Source organism: Thunnus albacares, chromosome 22 (genome assembly GCF_914725855.1).
Source record: "Thunnus albacares chromosome 22, fThuAlb1.1, whole genome shotgun sequence".
NCBI classification, from domain to species: domain Eukaryota; kingdom Metazoa; phylum Chordata; class Actinopteri; order Scombriformes; family Scombridae; genus Thunnus; species Thunnus albacares.
In genome coordinates this window covers 14,862,438-14,887,171 of record NC_058127.1, presented here as the reverse complement: position 1 = coordinate 14,887,171, position 24,734 = coordinate 14,862,438, and the positions used below count along the sequence as shown (strand labels likewise).

At 39.8% G+C, this 24,734-nt stretch overlaps 2 protein-coding genes and 1 long non-coding RNA gene across 8 annotated transcripts in view; 2 read left to right on the top strand and 1 right to left on the bottom strand.

Moving 5' to 3' along the window:
* The first annotated feature begins 1,196 nt into the window (after nt 1–1,196).
* LOC122973176 (hepatocyte growth factor activator) lies at nt 1,197–13,165 on the top strand. 3 transcript variants are annotated; one of them, XM_044340494.1, is made up of 15 exons: nt 1,197–1,709; nt 1,835–1,898; nt 2,288–2,381; nt 3,550–3,623; nt 3,750–3,896; nt 4,673–4,804; nt 6,482–6,592; nt 7,148–7,322; nt 8,216–8,313; nt 9,262–9,303; nt 9,435–9,696; nt 10,808–10,947; nt 11,262–11,402; nt 12,146–12,288; nt 12,851–13,165. In XM_044340494.1, exons 1-15 carry the CDS (start codon nt 1,644–1,646, stop codon nt 13,022–13,024), a joined length of 1,863 nt encoding a protein of 620 aa, XP_044196429.1. In that variant the 5' UTR covers nt 1,197–1,643; the 3' UTR covers nt 13,025–13,165. The 3 variants fall into 3 exon arrangements, with proteins under 3 accessions (XP_044196429.1, XP_044196431.1, XP_044196430.1); XM_044340496.1 differs by lacking the exon at nt 4,673–4,804 and having other exon boundaries at nt 1,198–1,709; XM_044340495.1 differs by lacking the exon at nt 9,262–9,303 and having other exon boundaries at nt 1,198–1,709.
* Nucleotides 13,166–14,047: 882 nt separating this feature from the next.
* The window catches only part of LOC122973615 (protein Dok-7-like), a 38,990-nt gene continuing 28,303 nt past the window's right edge, over nt 14,048–24,734 (top strand). For 2 of the 4 annotated variants that reach the window (XM_044341285.1, XM_044341284.1), the window contains exons 1-4: nt 14,049–14,619; nt 14,718–14,763; nt 16,494–16,724; nt 19,632–19,832. In XM_044341285.1, coding sequence (XP_044197220.1) covers nt 14,566–14,619; nt 14,718–14,763; nt 16,494–16,724; nt 19,632–19,832 — 532 coding nt within the window. In that variant the 5' untranslated portion in view covers nt 14,049–14,565. Of the gene's footprint in view, nt 14,620–14,717; nt 14,764–16,493; nt 16,725–19,631; nt 19,833–24,734 lie in introns of all 4 variants that reach the window. The other 2 variants (XM_044341283.1, XM_044341286.1) reach the window with 2 other exon arrangements.
* On the bottom strand, nt 16,735–18,216 carry LOC122973620. Its single transcript, XR_006400101.1, has 3 exons — nt 18,106–18,216; nt 17,175–17,259; nt 16,735–16,908 (listed from the first exon to the last, which is right to left on the bottom strand). It is a non-coding gene; the product is annotated as an uncharacterized LOC122973620 (long non-coding RNA).

Sequence of the window (24,734 nt, the reverse complement as noted above, 5' to 3'; positions counted from 1 at the left end):
ATAAACTTAAATAATCTTATATTCTGTCCGTCATTTCGGTTCAAAGACCTTCATCAGTGAAATTTCTCCTTACTTGATAAAGGTCTATGAACCTGATGTATGTTAATAAAATGAGGTCAAGGGACAACGGTGTGCCACCTGTTGGTTCCTTCTGATTCAATGCAGGCATAAACCTGTGTGCAAAAACTTTGTTGAAGTTTAAGGGATACTCCAGCGATTTAGTAATGCATCTCCATAAAACTGTGAGTCTTGGGGCTCAGCCATCGTTTAGAGGTTAAGGGGGGTTTGACCATGAAATGAGACGTCCCCAGCCAGGGACCTTAGACACAGATCTCTCCCTCATTTCCTGTCATATCTTATACTGTTTCCAAAAAATACTATAAATTAAAAATAAAACTGGGGGACTTGTGAGAGACAGATTAAACAATGAATGGCCTCACTTTGTAAGACAGGCTTACCTCAAACAGAGACACCCTCAGGGTGTAAAGGGTTTACAGTGGCTATAGTCATAAGTACAGTAGTGTTACTGCATGAGTGACCCTTTAACCTGTTGAGTTTTTAAAGTTCAACTAACAACACTTGGTGTGTGTCTGGTTCACATCCTTTGACAGGTAGCTATGCTATTATTGGTAATACAAATGTTTATCCTGTTAGCATTAATTAAGCTAATAACTAAAATATTGGTTTGATTAAAAATGACATAAAACGTCACTCTCTGTGGAATTAATTATGAGCTTATTATGAAGTTATAGCCTAGATTATTGGACTGAAATCACTTTGAATCGCTGACTAAATTGTAATTAGATGTGGGCAGCAATGAGAGATCTGGAACCAGGGTTATATTGCTTTCCATAAGAGTTGAAGTTAATTTTCTTTCATATTGTTACTATTGTGTCCTAATGTTTCTGTTAAAATAACTTGCTTAATGGTTAGAGCCACGCCGCTGGGAAAAAAAAACACCTTAATTTTTACTTTCTGGCCTGTTTCTCATCCAAAATATCTTAATATGCTAAACCCTTATTATCCATTTAGCCCCGTGACGTCACAACGGGGCTGCTGTTGTTAACTGGCTGTTAATTGAACATTGACCTGCAATTAAGCACCGACAGGAACCGTCTAAATGAGATATTGTTCATTCGGGAATATTTATTAACAATTAAAACACTGCAGAACAACCAGACATCACAGCATAAACAAGAATAAAGTGTGTTAACGTAGAAAAAGTCGACATTACGGCTTTAAAAAAAAAAAATTAATATCAGGCGACCCAGGCAAAAAGTAAGGAGGCTGCTGGAAAGGGGACCCCAGCTGACCTCGGACCCCCGCCTCCGCCTGTGGAAAGTTTTGGACTCTTCTGTGTCTGTCTATAACTTGCAATGTTAAACCGTGGGCGTCTGTAGAGAGGCTGTTGAGGGAACACCAGTCGGGGATATAGGATGCCTCAGAGATAGACAAGCCTAATGACGCAACGGGTTTACTCAATACAGCTTGAAATTGTGAGGAACAGGATACTACTTGCAGGGTTTCCCACGTTTCCTATGACCAAAAGCAGGCTGAGGAGTCTGAAACTGACAGATATAACGTGACAGGCACACAGACACTCTTCAGGAAATAAGCCTCTCCGGACACCAGGGACCCAAACGATGCAAACTTTCATCATGGCATACATTATACTACTCTTTCTACCTTGTGTTTTCAGTGCATGGGCGGTAAGTTTTAAACATCCTACTCACCTCTGTGCGTCTTTTTTTTAAAATTTGTTTTTATTTTAAATCCATTTTGCGTGCGTTATAAGCGAAAACGCAGTGAAATAACTCCTCTTCCTTGATTTCAGCGCATTGAAGTGTCTGGATATGAAGCAGCCATCTCCAAAGAGCCATACAGGGAGAGCCGGAAAGGTAGGTTTTACTTCACCTCCAAGAAGTCCTGTGTTTAATTTAAAAGGAAAAAAAGAGAAGGGAGGGAGGGGGGTTCACATTGAACTGGCAGTGAATCTGATATATATTCAGCTGCAGAAACTGAGAAAGTTGTTGGTGCAACATAGGAAATGTTAAAACATGTGTGAGCTAAGGCTTGTTTGGTGTGTAACCTGTCATGACAGAAATGATTTAGCTCAGGGATTTACTGTCTTACAATCAGATGGAAGTCAAAAGATGTCAGTGGAGGAAGCTGCACAAATGTTTCGGACACTTTTCTGATTTGTGTCTTTGTGTGTTTTTGCCTGTTTGTCTTCAGTAAAAGTCACAAACAAACTGCTTTTTTTTTCTTTCCTTTGCTCTGCTGCCAGTTTTCACTACAACGGGCAAAGAATGTAAATTCCCATTTCGTCTGGGAGGAAGGATTCATCACCGCTGCATCACCATCCTCTCTTCAAGACCTTTGTGAGTCCTCCTCATTAGCCAGCTAGACTGGATCCTGCTGTCTTGGTTACACAAACAGTCACTAATGTGTGTGTGTGTGTGTGTGTGTGTGTGTGTGTGTGTGTGTGTGTGTGTGTGTGTGTGTGTGTAATCGCACAAAAGTTACCACACACTCGAATTAGACAGAGAGACAACTCAAACATTTCAGGTAGAAATGCTGCCTCGTCATATTTTGGTTTTTGTTCAGACACACACTCAAACCGCACACCGTGACATGACTTCATATGAACATCAAACACTGGTATTTTCCATTATATGTCACAGGCAGTAATGACACTCATGTGGCATGTAATTGTGTAGTCATAGCTAATTACAGCTCTCAGTGATGAGGGATTTATGCAACAGTGTCATGGGGAAACATAATGCAAATTCTAATGAGGTAATGAGCTAGTTGGCTTTAATAAATTCCCCCCACTGCTATAATCGCTGGAGGGTCTTGTAGTGATTTGTGTGTCACATAAAGAAAATCATGTTTGTTTTTAAAAGGTGACATGAGATAAAATGTTGAAAATTCCTGTTAAAGTCTAACCAAAGTTGTAGTTTACAGCAGGTTTATTACTTCATGCCGTTTATCCTAAGGGAGTATAAACAGCTGTCACAATAAAACCATCATTTTTTTTTATTGCTGTTAATTTAATCTTCTTTGAAAAAAAAAAAAAAAAAAACACGTTTGAAGGGCTTTCCAGTCATCATTCCTTGGACTGGAGACAGGAAGGGTGGGTGCCAGCAAGTTGGAGCAACATGAATCCAATTATATACAACCCAAGAAATACACATAATGTTACTGCAATATTTTGTGATGTGCTCAGTGCTGAGATGGATTTGCTATTAGGCAGGTATGCTGATGTGACTTTGATTAAATTAGTGGATAATTGACAGAGTTGGTTGATTATTGTTGGGAGAGTTTTTCTTCTTCCCTCCTTTAGAATCAAACTGGCTGCCCAATGTTGCCATAAAGCAGTTTTACGCAACATTTCCCACAATGTTTAAAACCCAAAGATGTCAAAGAGATAAAATGTCTTGATTATTGTCATATTGCCTAACCTAATGCGTCATTATAAAAATGTCTTCATGTTGTAATCTGGGTGACTTATTAATGACTGTATTATAATTATTCCCTCTGTCGTAGCTGCTCTCTTACGCATAATTTTGACCGGGACCGGCTGTGGGGCTTCTGTGCACCAGAGAAAACTCTACCATATGGTTAGTTTGACAAACACACATTAATTTCAAATGTACTTAAGTGGGATTATTATATGAAGTATTGCATTTTGCTTCTGTTTAAACTCTGTCTTTTGTTTTTTTTTTTTTCTCGTTGCTGCGTTCCAGTTTTCGTCCACGCGTCACGACGAGTCACAGCTGACGTGTGTCAGGTGAATCCGTGTCAGAATGGAGGCGTCTGCAAGCCGATCCCGCACAGACACTCGTTCGAGTGCTCCTGTCCCGAGAGCTTCTCTGGGAGGCTGTGTGAGCAGAGTAAGTAGACGTGGTGATGATTATTATAGTTGTTTAAAATGATCTTCTGTTTTTCTTTCTGTACGTTCAAGAAAAAAACTGTTTTGTGCCTATCAGTGCAGCTTTTTGCTGAGCTTTCAAACACATCTCATGGTCTTCATCAGTGGATGGCGTGCGCCCAGTTGTTATGGAATCGGTTCAGTTGAATTTGGTGTGAGTGAGCACCAGAAACAGATTAAAAATTACCCCCTTTTATCATGCGATGGAAGTTTGACACTGGTGCAAATTCCATCTGCTGATGAAGACCATGAAATGTGTTTGAAAGCTGTGGAAAAAGCTAGTAATTGGACCTTGAGTTAAGACCATTATGCCAAAAAAAATGATGAAAAGTGCCTATAGATGCATGTTTTAAAGGTTAATTTCAGTTGACATGCGTTGTAAAATAATTGAGGGTACATGGACGTTATTTTAATTATTCTTGTAATTCTCTTTTTTTTAAAAATATATTTTATTATTATTTTATTCTCTTCAACTTTAGTTTCAGAGACAAGATATGAGTCAGTTATGAGTCATTTGCAGATGGGTTTTACTTGGTATTTGAAGATTTTTGACTGCTAACCACAATACAGACACAATTAAAGCAAAAACACACACATTAAAAAAAAAAAGTGGATGCACTTTGAATGCATCTTTTTCAGCTCATCCCTTCAACTTTGCCCTGTTACGCTCCATTAAACGCTTCTATCCCCTCTCGCATTTCAACCTATCGCCTTTTATGTCTTGTGTCTGCTTTTCAGAGAAGTGCTATGAAACCATACACCTGCGCTATTATGACATCGGGGAGTCTTGGGGACGAATTCATCTCCGTAATGTGGAACAGTGCACATGTGTGGCAGGGGAAATCAAGTGTGAAAGAGTTCGCTACACGAGTAAGACATGCTTTCAGCTGCTGTTGTTCTGCTCTAACTTGTTTTAAATCTGTAGTTTGCTTTTGTTGGACTGATGATAGTGGAACCCAATAAGGTGATGTGCTCATAGTAACTCAAAACAATACGCCCTTACACAAATTCTCAAACTGAACTGAACTTTCTTTACTTTTAGTTACTAATTAGCTACGTTTCCAGGAGACATTGTGCATTTTTATGCATCATTTATACCTTAAACATTGACTAAAGATGGAGAACAGTACAGTTGAGGCAAAGATTGCTTTAGGTTTTCTTGTTTAACAAACTTTTTTTTTGTACTTATCACACCAAATACAAGTATCAGGTCTCCTCCCAGTCTGGAAAAAAAAGCTTTTTTTTCTCTTTCCAAAATCACCTCACAGCAAAAGATATGAAAGGCAAGCCCTACCCTTCCTTTGATCACAGCTCCATAGCTACAAGAGTAACCTTGCCATGGAAGAAAAGACAGATTATATGACTCACTGTGACTCAAGAATGGTGTTTTAGGACACACCCCATGGGTCCATAAGGTGCTTTCATCTCAAAAGGGGGATGTTCATGGACATTTAACTGATTCCATGCTTCCTGAGCCGAAACCGCTTTTTTTTTTTTTTTTTTTCTCATGATGGTTAGAGCTTATCTTACAGTGGTCATGTGAAAAAAAAAATCCTTTTGTTAAACGGGCTTGAATGTGCTTTTCAGATGACCTCAGATGCGCAGATGTGGGAACACTATTCTCCAGCATATTTCACAGATGTTGCAATGGATCTCAGGAGATTACTCAGGGTCACATATACTGTGTGTACATTATAGCATAGGACCAATTTGTTCTGTGCTTTCAAAAAGACCTCACTAATTGATTTTTTGCCCTTTGGGGACACAGTAAAACACTGACATATTATTATCTTATAAAGCTGATATGGTGGTTTTGTTAGCAAACTCACTTATTTACACATCGAGCAAACGTGGAGCAAGATTAGCATTTATTTAGAGTCCACAGGGTGAATGTAAATCCAATATTCACTCTCCTTTTCGCTCTATTTATGTCCCCACCAACCCCTGAGGGAAATATCTGTCTCTTTAGCTGTTAAATTCTCCAACAGGGCTAAGGTTTATTTTCATTATTGGTTAATCTATTCTCTTGATTAATCCTTTTGCCTATAAAATGTCAGAAAATATACAATATAATGTCTTAGAGCTTATGGTGACGTCCTCAAATGTTGATTTTATCTCAATAACCCAAAAATTGAAAGATATTCAGTTTACTGTCATGTATAAAACAGAAAAGCTTCAAATCTTCACAGTCAAGAAGCTGCAACCAGCAAACTAAGTGCAGACGAATCGATTAATTGACTAATCGTTGCAGCTCTATCTGGAAACAAGGTTGATGATAGTGATGTAAACCAAAACTGAAACAGAACTACAGTGTGATAAAGTTCATATGAATCTGCTGAGGCTGCAAGTAATTCATTGATAACAGCATGTATGTACTGAGAGGTTCATAAAACTAACAACTGTGAATCATCTGCAAAGAAACAGTGAACGTTGGACGCACAGGAAAATGTATCCAGAACGCTAACATCTTCTGCTAGAAGTCAAAGTTATTGCTGAGATATGATTGATGGTGTTAATATGTGACATTTTGTGCCTTCGTGTGTGCAGCCTGCCGTTCGAACCCTTGTCAGAACGACGGAACGTGTCGACTGATCATAGCCACCCGCAAAGAAGTGTGTAGCTGCAGACGTGGCTACAGCGGACCGCACTGTAGCTTTGGTGAGCAAAAGCGAGACTGACAGTGCAATAGAGATGCATGATCTGCTGTGACTAAATATCATCAGTATCATCAAATTTAGCAGGAAATAATGAGTAATAGCTTTAACATTTAACTGAAGGCTGCGTCATTACAGCATATCTTATGTGCTTTTATCAGGCTGACGAGTGACATTGTTCATGCGTGCCCTTCTGTGTATTTGTCCTTTATAGTTTGCCTGTTCATGCATGTGGGTGTGATAATGGCTTGATTAACAGTAGCAGGTGAAGACATGAGCAAGCTGCTACACTTGTACTCAGTGGTTGTAACTGTTGTTGTTATGTACACAGAGAGATTTCTTTTTTTTAAAAGACTTGTTCTGACTGATTCCAAATCGAAGATCTGCCATCACACAGTTCCTCACCCGCATTTGGAAACTGTGTGATTGCATTTAAACTGTTTACATCACCTGTGTTGCACTGCAGGTTTAAAGTTGGCACGACTGAGATGTGTTTCTGCCTGTGGTTTGTGTGTGTGTGTGTGTGTGTGTGTGTGTGTGTGTGTGTGTGTGTGTGCAGAGCCAGAGACAGAGTGCTATAACAGCAGGGGCACAGGTTACAGAGGGGTGGTGGGCACTACGGTGTCTGGCGCCCGGTGTCTGCCGTGGAACTCGGACCTGCTGTATGACGAGCTCCATATCGGCACGGTGGTTGCCTCGCCCCTCAGGGGCCTCGGGGAGCACGCCTACTGCAGGTGTGTGTGTGTGTGTGTGTGTTGAGACATCCTCTGAATTAGCTGCTACTGTAGATTTCTGAAAGCATCATGATAAATGGAAGCTACTTTTAATGATAAAACGAATTTACTGTATGTTGAAACTTGTCGCTTTGTGTGACAAATTCCTGCAGAGCTCCGATGAGATTCAGTGAAATGTAAAATTGTTTCTCAGACTGGCAAACAAACCTAATTCTTAAAGATGGTTGCCAGTACTAACTGGCTTATCTGTGAGGCCAGATTTCCTTACACTTTTCCCCATAAATTCGTCCTTGAAGCTGCAATAACCAACTTTTTTTTTTACCCTGAGCTAGCAAAGCAGTCTGCTAGTCCTACCCCTTATCTGTGCAGTTCATGTGCCAGCACTTGTCACTCATGTGGATGAGCCCTCAAATGACATCTATTCAGTGGCAACCAGCAACCATAAAACCACCACAAGCATAAAAAAAAAAGCACACGGTGAATGCAGCCTGTCTGCGATAAAAAAAAGGTCTTATCTCCTGTACATTCGTTCTTTTTCTGTTTCTTACTGCTTCCCTCAGATGCTGTTGCTATGACTACCCAGCAGCATATGGCACGCTAACAGAAAATTGTACGTGACCCAAAATGTCCCAAACATTTCAAGCAAACATTTGGATTATGTTCAGACTAACAGAGTGCCTCACACTCTGACGGATCATGTGAACTTATTGCTGGGAAAAAGTTGCTTATTGCAGCTTTAAAATCACTATAATCTTATAGGTGACAGTAAAATATTTACCATTGTTGTCTGTTGACTGTGTGGCTGATTGTACACATGTTGCACTGAGTAATGTGTTGAAAACAATGATGGCACACCGACACACACTCTGTTCGCTGTGTTTCTGTGCGTGCAGAAACCCAGACGGGGACAAGAAGCCGTGGTGCTACACACTAAATGACGGCGCCATCTCCTGGGAGTACTGTGACATCCCCTCCTGTGTGATGGCTGTGTGTGAGTAAATGAGGCACAGGATTGGAGTTTCTTTTTTTGTTTTTTTTTTTGTCAGCGGGACAGTGATTTTTTAGGCTTACGTGTGTTGAAATATTTGGTCAGGACAGATTAGGAATCACAGGGTGTTGCAGAACTTAATTGCATCTGTAATAAGATGGTTAAAGCGTCATATAATTGGTAGTTTGGCTAGACATATATGCAAGAGAGCTTGATTTTGCTTGAGTCTTACCATTCCTGCATTATTAACCCTGTTCTGTCTATTCACTGTTGGGCTTTATGAATGATAAATGTTGTTAATTTATTGTTTTTGGTAGGTTAAAACCAAAAAGCGACATTTCCTTCTTACATAGCTTGTCAAGGATGGCATATTTATTTAGCTGTCCTTATCATAGACGCCTCTTTGAACATTCATCTCATCATACTAAAAAATAAAAAGTTAATCTCCGTTTTCACAGCCTTGATTAAATGGCACATTCAGCGACACTTCTCATCTGAGAGAAAAAAAATCAAAACACCTCATTAAATGCTTCCATTTTTAATTAGAAATCCAATGTTTGTGATTAAAAAAAAAAAAAAGGGTGCGAAGAACAGCTAATCTTTGCTGAGTCACGCTGCTCTGAAACGTTGAATCCAGCCAAGTCGACTGGATCAGCGCAGAGATTTTTTTAAAGAGAGAGAGAGAGAAAAAAGGGCTTGATGAGATAAGGAGGGGAAAAAAAAGAGAATGACTCACCCTGAATCAACATGTCATGTCAGGTGAAGCCCGATGTTTATGTGGTGAGTGGGATTTGGCACAGTTGGCCTTCTGTCGTGATGCCAGCGGTATGCACAGAATCCACAAGCTCTTTCCATCTGCTGAGCCCTCCGCAACATATGATTTGCAGCAGGAGGATGCTTTGTCACTCTAACATTATCATCCTATACAAAAGCTTCTTTTGCTTCTTCCAGGGGAGAATCAGTCAGCTGCAAAATCGGAAATAATCAGAAGAGGTATTTTTAGGATGCCTGTTAGTAAAATATTCTAGCTGTTAGACTGGTTTATGGTAGTTTGTTGTAGTTTAGCATCAGCAGAGATTGAAGCTCTTCAATAATCATGTGCTTCAACTTGTTTCTTCATGTAGCTTCTCAAAGGATAATTCAGATCAACGTCTGGCCCGGCATTAAAAAACCGAAGCCCCCCAAGCCGGCCAAGAAGCCTGTGTGTGGGAAAAAGCACAAGAAGAGGTTATCGACCGCCAGGGGGCGGATTATGGGCGGAAGCTCCGCCCTGCCAGGTACTCACCCCTGGATGGCAGCCATTTACATCGGACAGTCAGACTTCTGCGCTGGCACCCTGGTTTCCTCATGCTGGGTCGTCTCTGCAGCGCACTGCTTCTTCCGCAAGTATGTCACGAGGGCACTTCAGTCACAGTGGATGGTGATATTTAGATTTATGTCACTGCAGGAGCCTTTATGAGTCAACATAATGTACAAAATGTTATTTTTTTTCTTCGCAAAATGTCATCAAGTGCCTCTGAAACCTTGTCAGTGAAAAGTCCTTGGGAAACCTTTTCAACCTGTGTATGAAAGGTTCAAAGCGTTTCGTTTGAATCCTTCAGAATCCTTCAGAAACAGATCATTCATGGTTCAGAGGGGAGCGTTATTTTCTCAGAACTGTTTTTCTGACCGTCGCCGGTAACATAGAGGTCACAACTCAAAAGGCGTGCGATTTAAAGACTCTGACCCCGCAGCATCACAGCTTTATGAACACACTATATTTAGACAAGCATCCAGTTCGAGGAAAACCTAAAAACGTCTCATGCACAGATGCTGTTTACACGCAGGAAAATGCATACACACATTCCCTGTGATGTCAGCAAACAGGAATCTGCTGTCATTGTTCAAGTTCAAAGATAGATTTTTTTGTAAGCATTAAATCATTTAATTGGATGATTGAAAGTGCAAAAAGACCTTTTATTGACAGAACATCTCATACAGTATATTATATACTATATCTGCAAGCCTGCCAGTGTCTCTGTTGAACTGGGTTTTGGTACCAGCTGGGATTTTATTAAACTAATTAAAGCATAACAAGAGTCTTTACACTGCACAATACAAAAGCGTTGAGCATAATGAACGACATGCTGGGGACTTAGCTATTATTAGAGCCTTTATTATTAGAAGTGAAGCTAAAAGTGTAGAGTTAAGCTAGTGGAAGAGCCAAGAGATCATTAAAATCAGGTCCAAAATAGAAAGGGTTCATCCCCTAGGGAGCAAGAATATACTGGACTAATTTTATGTCAGTCTGCCTTTTAGATTTGAATATTTCCTGTGCAAACTTGGAAATTTTAGGCTAACGGTGACGCTAAAAGAAAAGTCCCAAGAGGATACATCCTCTTGGGACTCACAGTGAATCATTCACAGTGAATTTCAAGGAAATCCAGCCAGTAGTTGTTGAGATAACAAAGTGTTGCACTATCTACAGTATGATAGATAACAATATGTCTCCCTGCAGCCCCCTGAAGTCTCAGCTTCGCGTGGTGCTCGGCCAGCAGAATTTCAACACCACCAGTCCCAACACCAGGACGTTTGGAGTGGAGAAGTACATCTTTCCAAAACAGTTCTCTGTGTTTAACCCAACACTACATGACATTGGTAATCATTAAATGCATACTCAAACACACACTCACACACACACACACCGGTGACTCACATAAACTAGAGGACCTCCCATCCCCGTTCAGAAACGCACAAACTCATTTAATACCCCAGTATGCTTGCACAGCTGTGCGTCACTGAACAGCTGTGTCCGTGTGCTCCCCCTCATGAACACACACACACACACACACACACACACACACATTGACTGGAGGGTGTGGAAGTTTCATAGGGTATCGGAGTCTTCAAGTCTACCACTTGCTTTATTGTTTGCGTGCTTGTTTTCTAACGTGGCATCTCTGTTTCTTCAGTCCTGATCAAACTGAAGAAGCAAGACGGGAAGTGTGTGAAAAGAACCCCGTTTATCAGACCCATCTGTCTCCCAGACAAAGACATGACGTTCCCTGACGACTACTGTTGCACTATCAGCGGCTGGGGACACATGCACGAGAGTGAGTGATGAGGCAAATCTGCGTCATTATGATGATATGATAACAGCTATCTACATTCATATGTTGACACTGATCACAGATGCTTTGTTTGATATGAATGAATGAATTTCTCAGAGCAGAACCGGCGTTTGTTTTGCTCTTTAGCATTTTGACAGAAGTTTTGTCTACATTTTCAATGCATTTAAAGGTAACATGTATCATTTTCTGACACTAGCTGCATTGCGAAGTGATGTTTTTACAAGTGAGTCTCCACTTTCTTTGGATTTAACCAATGTTCCTCATAAAACTGGCTTTCCAAATGTTTTATAAGGAAGGAAACACATTCAACACACATAGAAACAAGAAACCTCCGCAGGGCACCTTTAAGTGTTAGAAACGTAATTTGGCACCAGCTATTTGTGAATACATCACTAATTTTGTCATCCCAAAGGTCTCGGTAGTTTTAAAAGCAGTGATTTACGAGCTCAGGTTGCACCATTAAAACGTTCAAAATGTCACAGCCTGTGAAGACTTCTGTGATGTGTAAATCAGTCGCTGGAAAACATCTGTAGCTCTTTCCAATCAAAAGCAATCAGTGAAGTCTCTACCTGCAAAAAATATTGCAAATGTAGACTTTGATTTATGTGAAGTATGTGCATTTCATGACAGCAGTACTTCTAAAATCCTGGCTATGACCCTGCTCAGGTTAACAAGGATCCACTTTTTTTTGTAAGGTAATGGATTATTTTGTCTTTATTTGACAGAGGCAGACGGCTACTCCACTCTGCAAGAGGGTGGAGTCAGACTGATTCCTCACGACTCTTGTAGGAAGCCTGAAGTCTACGGCAACCATGTCACCGCTGACATGATCTGTGCGGGGCTCAACGGGTGCGTCGACGCATGCCAGGTAAGAAAGCGTTTCGAGACAGACGGCGATGAATAAATCCAACACTGCAGGCTATGGGATACTTATTTTTTCTGCATTGTCACATTGTTTTAATTTCAGGTTTTGCTCCTGCTATTACACATCTTACATTACAGAGGACAGAACACAGAGAAATGCACCTTTTTTGACTCTTTCGTTGCTCTGCCCTGTTAGAAATTCTGACTTAAGTAGATTCTTAAAACCTTCATAGTTGTTTATCTCCTCCCTCGCCTCTGCAAGGGTTGATATCAGAAAGTTAACTCGAGGTATCAGTGTGGGACGGCACTTAAAATGGCAGCAGGGATTCCCCTGAGTGAAGTCAGTGAGGATCTGAAGTTTGCAGCGCCAGGCTACCCACTCAACCTGCTGTGTAAAATATTTAAACTCCTTCCTTTTAAACGAAAATGTCACAGTTAACTGTTTATCTTAGGGTAGAGTGCAATTTTTAGAAATATATTAGGTTTGAAGTGTGTGACTCAGCTGTTTGTGCGCCTCCGCTTTGATCCGTGCACGAATGTTTATATGTGTGTTTGTGTTTCCCCAGGGTGACTCCGGGGGCCCTCTGGCCTGCGCGAGGAATGATGTCAGCTTCCTGTATGGGATCATCAGCTGGGGAGAGGGCTGTGGCCGCTCTGGGAAACCTGGTGTTTACACTAAAGTGGTGAACTATATCGATTGGATCAATTCAGTGATCAGACGCAAACCCAAGACTTCATGAATGGACATAAACCTTGTTTAATGTATGGGATGTTGTACTATATTGTTATCTATGTTATTATATATAATGCTTGTGAAAATGAATGATCTATTTTAACTGTGAAAGATTTTGTGACTGAATAAACTTTTACTGATTGATAAAGCTTTGTTAGCTTTGTGTGAAGAACAGAAATTACAATACATACAATAACACAAAAAGACAGTAAACAATTACAATAGTAAACAATAATAATTACATAATGGCCATCAAATATTAAATAATAAATAAATACATATGTAAGTTACATTATTAATACCTAATGATTAATCATTAAAATTTAGCATTTGTACAACCATGCATTGGCAAAAACAGTCTCAACTCAAGGTCTAGTTACTTTGCTTGTTCTGGAGCTTTTAACCATATCACATGGTCCTCATCAGGAGACTGACTTTTCTCAGTTGTCATGAAACAGTAGATGTTCAAAACTTCCATGATTCTGGTTTTAAGCCAATGCGAATTAGACGTGGCAGGCAAACTCTTTGTGCTGATGAAGACCATGTTGTATGGTCGAAAGCCCCAGAACAAGCGAGTAAGTGGATGTTGAGCTGAGGGTTATTTTGTCAACATGTATAAATAAATAAACATTAGGAATAGGAATACATTTCTCACATACTAAAACTAAAAAAAAAATTGTAATTTCAGCACAGTGCAGTACAATTTCATATAATTTAAATTTTTTAAAATGAGAAATAAATAATTATAAAAGGGTGAATTTGTTTGTTTGTATGCCATGTTTTCTGTTTTCTGTTTTTTCTGCCTATCTATCTATTTTTTATTTTTTACATGAAACTAGTTTAAAAGTACACACGATGGACCAAATGAAGAAGCAGGTTTCAACCACCTGATGTTTTCAATGTTTTTAATTTAATATTTTACAAATTCCATTTAAGTATCTCTTTTTATAGCAAGTAGGGCTGGACAATATATTGATATTATATCGATATTGTGATATGAGACTAGATATCGTCTTAGATTTTGGATATTGTCTTATGATATGACTGTTCTACCCAGTATTTGCCTTTATTCAGTCATTATATCCACATTACTGATGATTATTTATCAAAAATGTCATGGTGTAAATATTTTGTGAAAGCACCAAAAAAGTCATCCCTACGATATTATTGCAATATCGATATCGAGGTATTTGATCCAAAATATCGTGATATTTGATTTTGTCCATATGACCAAGCCCTAATATCAAGTGTTTGTTTACAACATCAAACATTCAGGAGCCATTATGAGATGTAGTATTCACGGTTTGGGGTTTATGTGATTCTTCTAGTAGTCTTCCCTGATGGCAGCAGGTGGTGTAAACCAGCCCAGGTGGCAGCAGCATGGTCGGCTGTGTTCAGACACACAGACAAACACTGCCCATGCCATTTTCCATGTGCCTTGCTGGGGGGCGACTTTGCGCCCCTCAAGCACAGAGAGAGAGCAGCTATTTTGAAAGTGACCCCTCATTCAGGCAGCGACTCTGCAGCTGTCAGGAACCATGACTGAAGATGACGGATTCTGTTGTCGTGGAGGGATACGCCAGACTCAGAGATGGAAAAAAGGTGTTTAAGCTTGACTAAATATGCTGACGGATATGACAGAAGTTACTTCAGCTGTGCTTAAAAAAAAGTTTGTCTCTACTTTTTGTTTTCTTCCACAGTGGAAAACTAGATGGCTCGTCCTTCGCAAGCCGTCGCCTGTAGCAGGTAAAAAAAACAAAACAAAACACCGACGTCTACTGGAAAACCGATGCTCAGTTGCACACACGCCACTTTGTTTACTACGACCTTTATCCAAATGAATATGAAGCTTTTGCGCAGTGCGTAAACAAACCAATGCGCTCCTCAGCTGCGTCACATTAGAGTAAGATAGCAACTTGAACATATCAGGTGCTGCCCTGCGTGTGTTTTCCAGTTGCATGGACCCTCTTGTCTAAATAGAGCCTGGTTTGATGTTCTTATTCAGAAATTGGGCCCAGTCAATGGGTTCAAATATAGCTAAAAAGATTTAGAACTTGTGAAATAATGCTCAGAGAGGATTTCCAAAGCCATGGTTGTAAATGACCCTGTTAAACCTGTGACAAAACTCTTGCATAAGACATGCAAGTAGTAGGTGAATGTGTAGAAAAAACTGTTTAGACAAAGTACACAAAGACTCTTAGAAGAAAAGAAGTGCTTTTGTGAAGCAGAAAGAAGTAATTTTTGGGAAAAAAAAGTACATTTAAATGCAAATTTTGGCCTTGATTTTTGGCTGTAAAAGAAAAAAAAAAAGCAGAGCCACAATTCACGCTTGTAAGTTAAATGTGTGTTCATTTGCAACTTAGGTGTGAAACGGAATGTGGGAACTTTCACAGTATCGCAGTTTTCTGCTTTGAATCTGTACTCGGAGGTTAACAAAAGCTGTTATTTTTCTTTGTGTAACCTCACAGTCGATATAATTTGTTCACAAATGTTATTCTGACATTCTCAACAACGAATCTTTTCTACGTGTTCACAGTCTTGAGTTGCATGCATGCAGGGTTTTGTCACAGATTAAAAAAATATATACAATAGCCCCTAAACTTAATGTGTTAAAGACTGATAGTCTGAGCCTCGCTGTATTTTTAGATGCACTATGCGTGCGCTCTTAGTGAATTTGGACTCATTATTTAGTTGCAGAGGAGGCTTCAGCTTCCCTGATGCTGGTTTTGAGGTTGTCTAAACCCTGGAATTAATCAATTACCTATGTCCTTTTTGTTTAACCAACTGGGATTCGGAGTGATGAAGTGTCTATATTGCATTACACTACGCCACACAAAAGTTTCTTAGTGCTGCACGGCTCAACATGCTCCACAGGTTAGACCGAGGTTGCGTGATGCTCCTCTTCAGATCTTTGACACCGGTGTTATCACAGCTGCCTGTTCTCATGCCTCAGTTATGTGTGTCAAGAGGCTTGTGTGTGTATGTATGTGTGTGTGTGTGTGTGTGTGTGTGAAAGAGAGAGATGCACACAGTCTTGTTGTGTCAGTTGACACTTGATTGTTTGAAGGTGCCAAAAGACTAGAGGACACGAGAGCAGCTACTGTGTGTCAGAATGCATCTTATTAGTGTTAAAAGTGGGAAATAAATTAGTTACTGCATTGTTTAGGGGCTGCTATGACTAGTACAGCTAGAAAGCTAATGTTAACACCAGTTTAATGATAGTTAGGAAGCATACATGCTGTAGTTTGATGTCTATGTATAAAAAATCTTGTCTTATGGTGGAAAGACTGTACAGATACTGTATAAATTCTACGCTCAGTTTTAAATATTCAGGCAAGTCTTTTTCATAGTTTTTCCAATGAATAATAAAGCTCTTTTATAGTCCCAGTGTGGCCTCCAGCTGCCACTCTACACACATCATTTTCTCAAGTGCTGACCCATACTTGCTTCTCATGTGAACTCTTTGAATCCTTCAGACTGCCTTGTGCTACTGGTTTTTAAAGACAAGTCCGACAAAGCCCAAGGCAACAAGGAGAGGGCCAGTGTCACCTTGGAGGAGATTTGCGGCTTGGAAACAGGACAGTGGTATGAGGGTGTGGCTTTTACTCTGGCCATCCTCTGCCTGAACCAGGCCGCTCTACTGGGCTTCGACAGCAAGGAGGCCCTGCTGGCGTGGGACGCCCGCCTGCGATACAGCCTCGGAGAAGGTGAGGGGGACCTGTCGACACTCCTGCTTTGGCTGCTTGTGTGTTTTGTTGTTCAGGTGCCTGTTTGCTGTAGAAGCTACACCATAGTTAAAGCAATTCTCAACAAGCGGATTAGTTCATCCATCATGCTGGCAGGTTTCGGTGTTGTTGCTGTCAGAGAAAAGTGCCCTGTAATCTGCCAAACCTACACAGAACAAGTGATTTTTAGATACAGGTTTGCACCTTTCTAGAGTAAGAGTTTCAGAGTTCACAAGTCAATAAAAACAGCATCAGACAAACAAACGAACTGCTCTCAGCAACAGCGATAATGTTCAAAGAGGTTTTTAAATGAGTAAAAGTCTACACCACTGATTGACCTAATGTCTGCAGGAAGAAAACAAAGGCACGAATATTTGACTCTAAAACAAGGTGACATAGAACAGAACAAAGTTGGAAAAACAAGAAAAGTACCTATAAGGTTCCATAACGAGTAGATGGGACGTTTTCATTGATGTTATGAATGATTTTCTGAAATGCTGATGGTCTTCAATATCATCTGCAATAAAAATGAAACAAAAAACAAGTTAGCAACATGCATGTTTGCTATTAAAACATCTACCGGCAAAGAATACCTCATCCATGTTCACAATATAATCCCAGTGTAAAAAAATACATGTTTTGATGTAAGTACAAGCTTAATTTATCACTACAGTAGACCTCCAGAAGTGTGCAGATGAGGAACTGGAGGTTTTAATCTATTTTCAACTTTCTAGACATGACACATTAGATGCTAAGAATTGCCAACATCGCCTGTAATAAACTACAACACCCAATCGTCCTTTGTTCTTCGTTTTCGGCGTGCAACATGAGTGCTTTCAAAGCTTAACATATTCACAGCAGGATCTTTTAGCAGGAATGTACCATGCAGACCTGTATTTATCAGGAATGGTGGTTAAAAAACGTTTAAAATTCATTGTTAGTTTCTTGTATTTGAGAAAAATATCATAAAATCAAACATCGACTCACAGCTGAAGAAAGATTATATAATGACGCATTCATTGTGTAAAACGTGACTAATGGTATAGACTCAGGTTTATATAAGTATTATATTTTATATAAGTTATGTAAGCGAGAAACAAATAGGAGCTACTAATAGGCTGCTTAGCTGGTGGCTGCAGTCCAGCTCACTAATGAGTGTTACGGGACCTGAAGGCCTTCCAGTCTGTCGTGTGTGCATGTGAAATCTATGTGTGCTGGTAAGGATGCACCTGTGTCTGTGTGTTGAGAGGGCTGGATATGAGTGTGTGTGTGTGTGCGTGTGCGTGTGCGTGTGCGTGTGTGTGTGTGTGTGTGTGTCTTAATGCCGCAGACTGGAGTGTGTCCAAACCAGCAGAAATGTCACCTGTCAGCTTGTGGGCCGAGGGCCACTGAGCGCATGAGCTTTTGTTGCCACGTGTGACACCACATGAATCTTTCTTAACCTGAGCGATGATGTGATGCAGCTGGCCGACATTTCCGCGTCGTCGCCCCCATCAGTCTCACCTGGCCGAGATTGTTCAGCGCAGAATCGGTCAGTTAGAGGAACTCGACGTGTGCCAAGCGAAGCAGGCAGGAACACAAATTTAGTGCTCATACTTCAGTCTAATTTTACATCCAGTTTTCTTCTTTTGGTTCTTATTAGCAATAATACACAGACTCATTTACACAGATGTTTATGACAAGCTTTTGATTGATTGCTTTGGGCTTTAGATCTGAGCCAACTTGCTGATTTCATTCTGTGTGTGCAGCTGCTCTTCCAACTTTTATTGATGAATGAAATCAAAACCACATGGAAGTAATTATTGTCTGAGGACTCAGACTGCTCCATTATTTGTAAAGTATAACTCAGACTCTTTTTAATCATCTGGACTCTATTTTTCTATCATCTCAATGGATTCTGAGTTTTTTTTACTACCAAGCTGATTGATTCAATAACAATGAAACCCAAAACTCACAGAGAATGTCCTCTCTGACATAATGATGCTCACTCTAATGCTGTAATGACGTGTGTTGATGAAAAGGACAAGTTTTGTCCCATCTGCTATTGCAGCCATGAATAAAATATCTCACTTATTACTGAGTGTATGGAACTGTAAATGTGTGTGCTTTTGTATATGTAAGTACAAGTAAGGATATCTCTATGGGTTTGTGTACATATGTGCATATGTCACCATGTTAGAGCTGATGCCATTAGCCAATTTGATTGGTTGATTATTTTAATAATCAATTAATCATTTAAGGCATTTTTTCCTAGCAAAAACACCACTCATTCTCTGGTTGGCTTTTCTCTGTTTTACATGATTGTAAATTGGATGTTTTTGGGTTTTGGACAGTTGGTCACATAAAACAAGACATTTAAACATGTTTTCTTTGGCATTTGGAAACTGTGACAAGCATTTTTGACTGTTTTCTGACATTTTAGAGACCAAATGATGAAATGATTAATTGAGAAATAATCAGTAAGTTATTCTGTAATGAAAATAATCAATAGCTGCAGCTCTAGACCACGTGTATGTGATATGTGTCTCTTTTCATGTGAGTCATGTACATCTACAGGCTCAGCTGTGAAAACAAATTTCAATCTACCATCAAAATCATGTTTTCACTCATTTCTGATACAGATTTGACGCTACATCTACCGGATTTTGTGATTTTTGGTTTTTCTTTTCATTTCTGCACATTTCATTGCAGTGAGTGAGTCAGACATGCTTTGGGTACTTGTAGTATGGCAGTATTGGAGAGTATGATGCAAATCTGTCTGCTGAAACTGAAGCTGTATTGAATGTTGAGACTTATGGGAAAATCTGAGTTCTTGAGTTATGCTTAAAGTTTTAAGGCCGTAATTTCTGTCATTTGCCTTCCTTCAGTGCGCTTTCTCTGTTTGCTCAGTTCACAGATTCAGTGTTGCAGTCTTACCAGGGACCAAGTTAGAGAGCGGACCTGCCACTCTTCATTTGTGCAACAACTTACTGGCTCTCGCCCGGGACGTCCCCCCTGTTATTATTGGCCACTGGAACCTTCCAGACCTTCGCAGATATGGACCTGTACCAAACGGATTCGTGTTTGAGGGAGGAACAAGATGTGGTTACTGTAAGTTTTATCGCTGCTTATATCATCATTTTTTAATGCTACATTTGGATGTGCTTAGTTTCATATTAATCTGTCATTTCGCTATTGTGCAGATACATTAAATGTGTGTTTTTTGTGCTTGGCAGATAGTTTATCTCAGCATCACTATAACTTATTATTAGGCTGAAAAGTACATATTTGTAAGGCATGAAGGGAACTAAAGGAACTATAAAAATCAAGCAGTTCAAAGCTTAAGGAGCATTGGAAATTTAGTAAACTTTGTTGATTGATTCAGTCCTGCAAAAAACAGTGAGTGGTTGACAAAATGGGAGGATTAGAAAACAGGACATCCACAGCAAAAGTGAAACAGAACAGAAGGTAAGGTAAACAGCAAGAATAAAATGACTAAATAAGAGAAAAAGGGCACAAAAGATCTTGTCAGACATTGTAAAAAAAAAAAAGTTTTAAAAACGCTGCCTGAGCTGATGTTTTTTTGGAAAAGACTAACGCAGAGTAAAACTGGGTCATATCATTAGAGGCTAATACTTCATTAAATCATTATATGAGCTGTGTTTTACTTATGTCTTTTTCAAACAGACGAAATAATCACTGGCTGTGATTTGAGATGATTCATTTGCAGCTCTTATTCAACAGTACCTGTGAAAAATATCCTCCTTCTCATCACAATGACTGTCCCAGAAGAATAATGTCATGTGCAACTGTGAATTAAGGACATGCTTTACAGACAGTCAGAAGAGAGAAAGAAGTATGTTTTGTGGACTACATACAGATTAAAACAAGCCAATTGATGCTTTTCTGTTCTAAATAACTTAAATGATTATTTGCAGGACTTGGGAGTTTGAGATTTGAGAAAAGTATCTGACCCTCCTAGCCAAGTTTGAGTTGTTAGTATTGATTATGTGGCTCTGCCTTAATTTTGCATATTGTTAATAACAAAAAATACTCTGCAGAAAGAATGTTTTGGCCCAGCAGTCCGTAGAAATTGATAATTTAGGCTACAAGTTGTTTTCCTTCAGGGCCTGTTTTTAAGTTAAGGACTTTTTGCATGAAAACTCGTTCTGCAGAGCAGTAATAACTCGAGGGTGATTCGTTTTGATCACACTGTTTACTGTCTGCACTGCAAGGCTGATGAATAATTTATCAAGTGCGGACAAATGAATGTGATTCACAGAGGGGCCAGACCAAGGAAACGAAACCATTCAGTTGACTATATAAAACCTCTGTTGTATTCTGGAAGCACGTTTCTGGGATTAGTTTTTAATAAATTAAAGTTTGTTAAAGTCTCATGATTCATCTATTCAGAGATGTTTGTTAAGCATAATTAATATAGTCCTTTTGATTCAGTTTATCCCTATGAAAGTTGCTGTGTTTGATGGATTTAAATCATTATGCCATCCTGGGTATTTACGTGCCGATTCTTCTTGTGTGTGACACTCCCACTTCCAACTGGCATCGCAGCACAGAGAACATCAGTGTCAACATTAGGATTAGTGGGCTGAGCTGAGTCACTTGATGTGTTTTTTCTCTCTCTGCTCATACATCTGCCCCCCTCAGGCGGGCACAATCAGAAAGATGCTCAATGGAATTTTATGAAACAAACAAAAAAAAAGAGTCTTCAGATGTGTTTTATCGTTGCCAGAAGGGTGAGCATCTACATGTGCAAATTGCATCATGAGAGATTGTAGGACTTCCAATAAGTCCTCGTTCAAATGAAAAGGCGTGTGATAGTAACATTTATAGGGCAGCTAATGGCCCGTGACTTACTTCTTGTGCTGCAGCTGTTTCTTAAAGCTGCTGCGCTGGAATATTGTTTTTCATTTTTTCACATTTGTCCTCGATTCAGAGTATTTTAGGAAGTATTTTGCTGGCTAAAAGAACATCCATTTGGAGTGTCATGCTCTCATTTCCTTGATTTACTATACTAGGCCTTCCTACATGAAGTATGTGGACAGCTCAAGCCCTAACATGCCATTTTTTGTGGTTTGGTCTAGACTCCATAGTGAATCCATGGAAAACTAAATTAATGAGAAAGAAAAACTTGGCAAAATGAAACAGTAAAACAATGAGGAGCATAGAAAAATAAGACCAAAACAAGATAAAAAAATATGGTTACAATTTTAAAAAGGCTATCCAATTTAAAAAGCTGGTGGTTTTTAGTCATTGTGACAAATTAATATACTTGACTGTTTAAAATATATTGTTAGAATGAAGAAAATGTCAGAAATGTTCCTTTTTGTCTCAGCCAGCTGGAGGGACATGTCAGAGGCTTGTTTGATTGACACTAGCTGGAAGGCTACCGGTGTTACACCATATGGAACAGAGACAAAGTAAATAAACTGCTGTAGCTACAAATGATGAACAGACAGCGTGTTGTTAACAAGGATTTTGAAGAGCAACTACCAAACCGGTCCCTAACAGGACCAAAGTGACATTTAGTATGCTGCAGCTGAGCAGCTAATCAGCTCTCTAGCCTGCTAACTGACGTTAACGCTTTTCCCCGGTGAATGTTTGTTTGGCGGCTCGTTCAACAAGCTAAGGTGCAGAACAAGATGTGTGTTCATGTTTATAAGTTGGATAAGAAGGAGACTTTAGCAGGAAAGCTAATTCGGGTTGTTGTTCAGAGTCTGTGGCTCTTGGGTTGTGTAGCAGGATGCTATCAGGCTCAGTGTGACCGTCTGTTCTGCCTATGATAAAACGCCAAGTTATCGCTTTATGCAAGACTTGATTTGCGTAAGGGGATGGCGGAACGGTATTTAAAAGAGACAATTTTTTTTTCTCAAAGAGAACACAGGACAAATGATTCACAGAGCAGATATGTATGCTGTAGTAGACAAAAAAGGCAGTTTATTTTCAGTTGGACTTTAACTTCAACGTTCACCAATTTATAATCATGTGTATTTTCCTCCTAAACACAAATGTGTGGATAATTTTTATCAAATCATATTTTCTGTTTTTTTAATAGCTTGTGGCAACAGTTTGGTGAAGACTCTCCTGTCTCATCATGACAGTGTCTCCACGCAGAAGGTTTCCCAGTTTGGTTTGGAAGAACTTGACTTCCATGTGGTCTGTACAGTGCTAAACTCAACACTTTTGGGATGAACTGCCCAACATCAGTGCCAGATCTCACTGGTCTTGTGGCTGAATGAGAGCAAATCCCTGCAGTCGGGTACCAAAATCCTGTGGAAAACATTCCCAGATTAATGGTTTTGGAGTTGGATGTTCCACAATCACATATGAATGTTCACATATTTGTGGACATGTATAATGTGTAGTGGAAATCAGTACAATTAATAGTTATAAATTTGAAATGGTGGGCTGTTATTGGTTATTTGATTTGCTCAGATGATTATGGAAAGTGTGCGTTTCATCCTCTCTGACTTGGAAGGTAGGACATTAAAAACATCTGCTTCATGACGACAAAAATTGTGTTGGAGGAAATTATTCAGTCTGTGCAGGATCTCCCCTGCTGCGCCCGAAATTAAACATTGTGCGTCACTCCAGAGAAGAGGCTGATTGTGAGAGGCATGAGTTGTCCCTGAGTTCAGTTTTAACAGTCATGGCTGTGTGTGTCCCCCGCAATAAGATAAACCACAGTTTACATCTTGGAATAGACATGAAACCATTAGAATGGAGAGGAGTGTATGTCAACACCCGGAGGGGACAGAGACAGACACGAGGAGAACGCCGGAGAGCCGATGAACATCAGAGCGTTACGGACACACGATGACCCTGCTAGAAACATGACACTGAAGAATGTGATGTGTGATTTATTTAGCTCCATTAAATCTTCAGCAGTGCATCTCGCATAATGTGAATAAGGTTAGACATCACTTTCACTTTCATTAAAAAAAAAGAAAGAAAAAAAGAACACCAAAAAAGGAGGACTGCGAAGGTGTATCTACTGTAAATGTTTGCGTGAGTCAAAGGGTGTGCATTCCTATGACATGTAATCTCTCAGCACAGTTTGTCCACAGCAGAGGGGGACACGGTGTAACGGTGTTGGACCTCTCACTTCTGGTTAGAGCAGCTGTTGAACACTCTTTGCTCTGTTGTCTGCGTCCTTCCTGAGAGATTTTCCTTAATGTTTCCTGTTTTTTAGTGGGAAATGAGAGCCAATTAGCCAAATTGTGATGGTGAGGAGAAGTATTTTAGGGCTCTTTTGAGCTTTATGCACTGGACAAAACAAGTCATAACAAAACTTAACCTTGGGCTCTGAGAGTTTTCTGACATTTTATTGATTGAACAATTAACGGATTCATTGAAAAAGTAGTTGATAGCAAAATAGATGATTAAAATAAGCATTAGTTGCAGCCCTAGTTGGTATAGTGATAACTGGATTGGTGTGAATGACAAACAGCACATAAAGAGAGATTTAAAGCTGCACTTATTAAGGAGTTGAATTGGTATGTGTAATGTGATAAGTGTATTTTGTAGTGACAAACCAACAGAAAATCCTCTCTCGACTCTGCAGTTCCCCTTAACTCTACAGAGCATTTTAGCGTCCTTCAGCAAATTATTTTAGTTTTCTGGTGCGCAATTTTACTGTTGTGGTTCAGTCTCACTGCTGTCATCAACCTCCTGAAGCTGATAAACTGTTTATCAGAGCTGTTTTACTTCATAGCACCAAATGGCACACTGACAAAGTTAGCAACTAGCTGGTGAGTCAGCAACTAGCTACTGGGTGTGTGAACAGGCAACTGTTTGCTAACACTTTTGCCACAACAACTGTTTTCAGAGAAAAGCACGAAAAACCCACTGTACTCTACCTGCTCAAACAGACACAGTTAGTGACTAACTGGTCAACATGATGGAGCATTCAATAGCTAAAGAGCCACGTATTTCCCTCAGGAGTTGGGAAATCAATCAGCACCACTAGATATCAGCAAACAACTATTTGCTATA

Coding starts and splice junctions, on each gene's coding strand:
- LOC122973176 (XM_044340494.1), top strand. CDS start 1,644: ATGCAAACTTTCATCATGGCATACATTATACTACTCTTTCTACCTTGT. Junction 1,710..1,834: donor GTGTTTTCAGTGCATGGGCG/GTAAGTTTTAAA, acceptor CCTTGATTTCAG/CGCATTGAAGTGTCTGGATA. Junction 3,624..3,749: donor AGAGAAAACTCTACCATATG/GTTAGTTTGACA, acceptor GCTGCGTTCCAG/TTTTCGTCCACGCGTCACGA.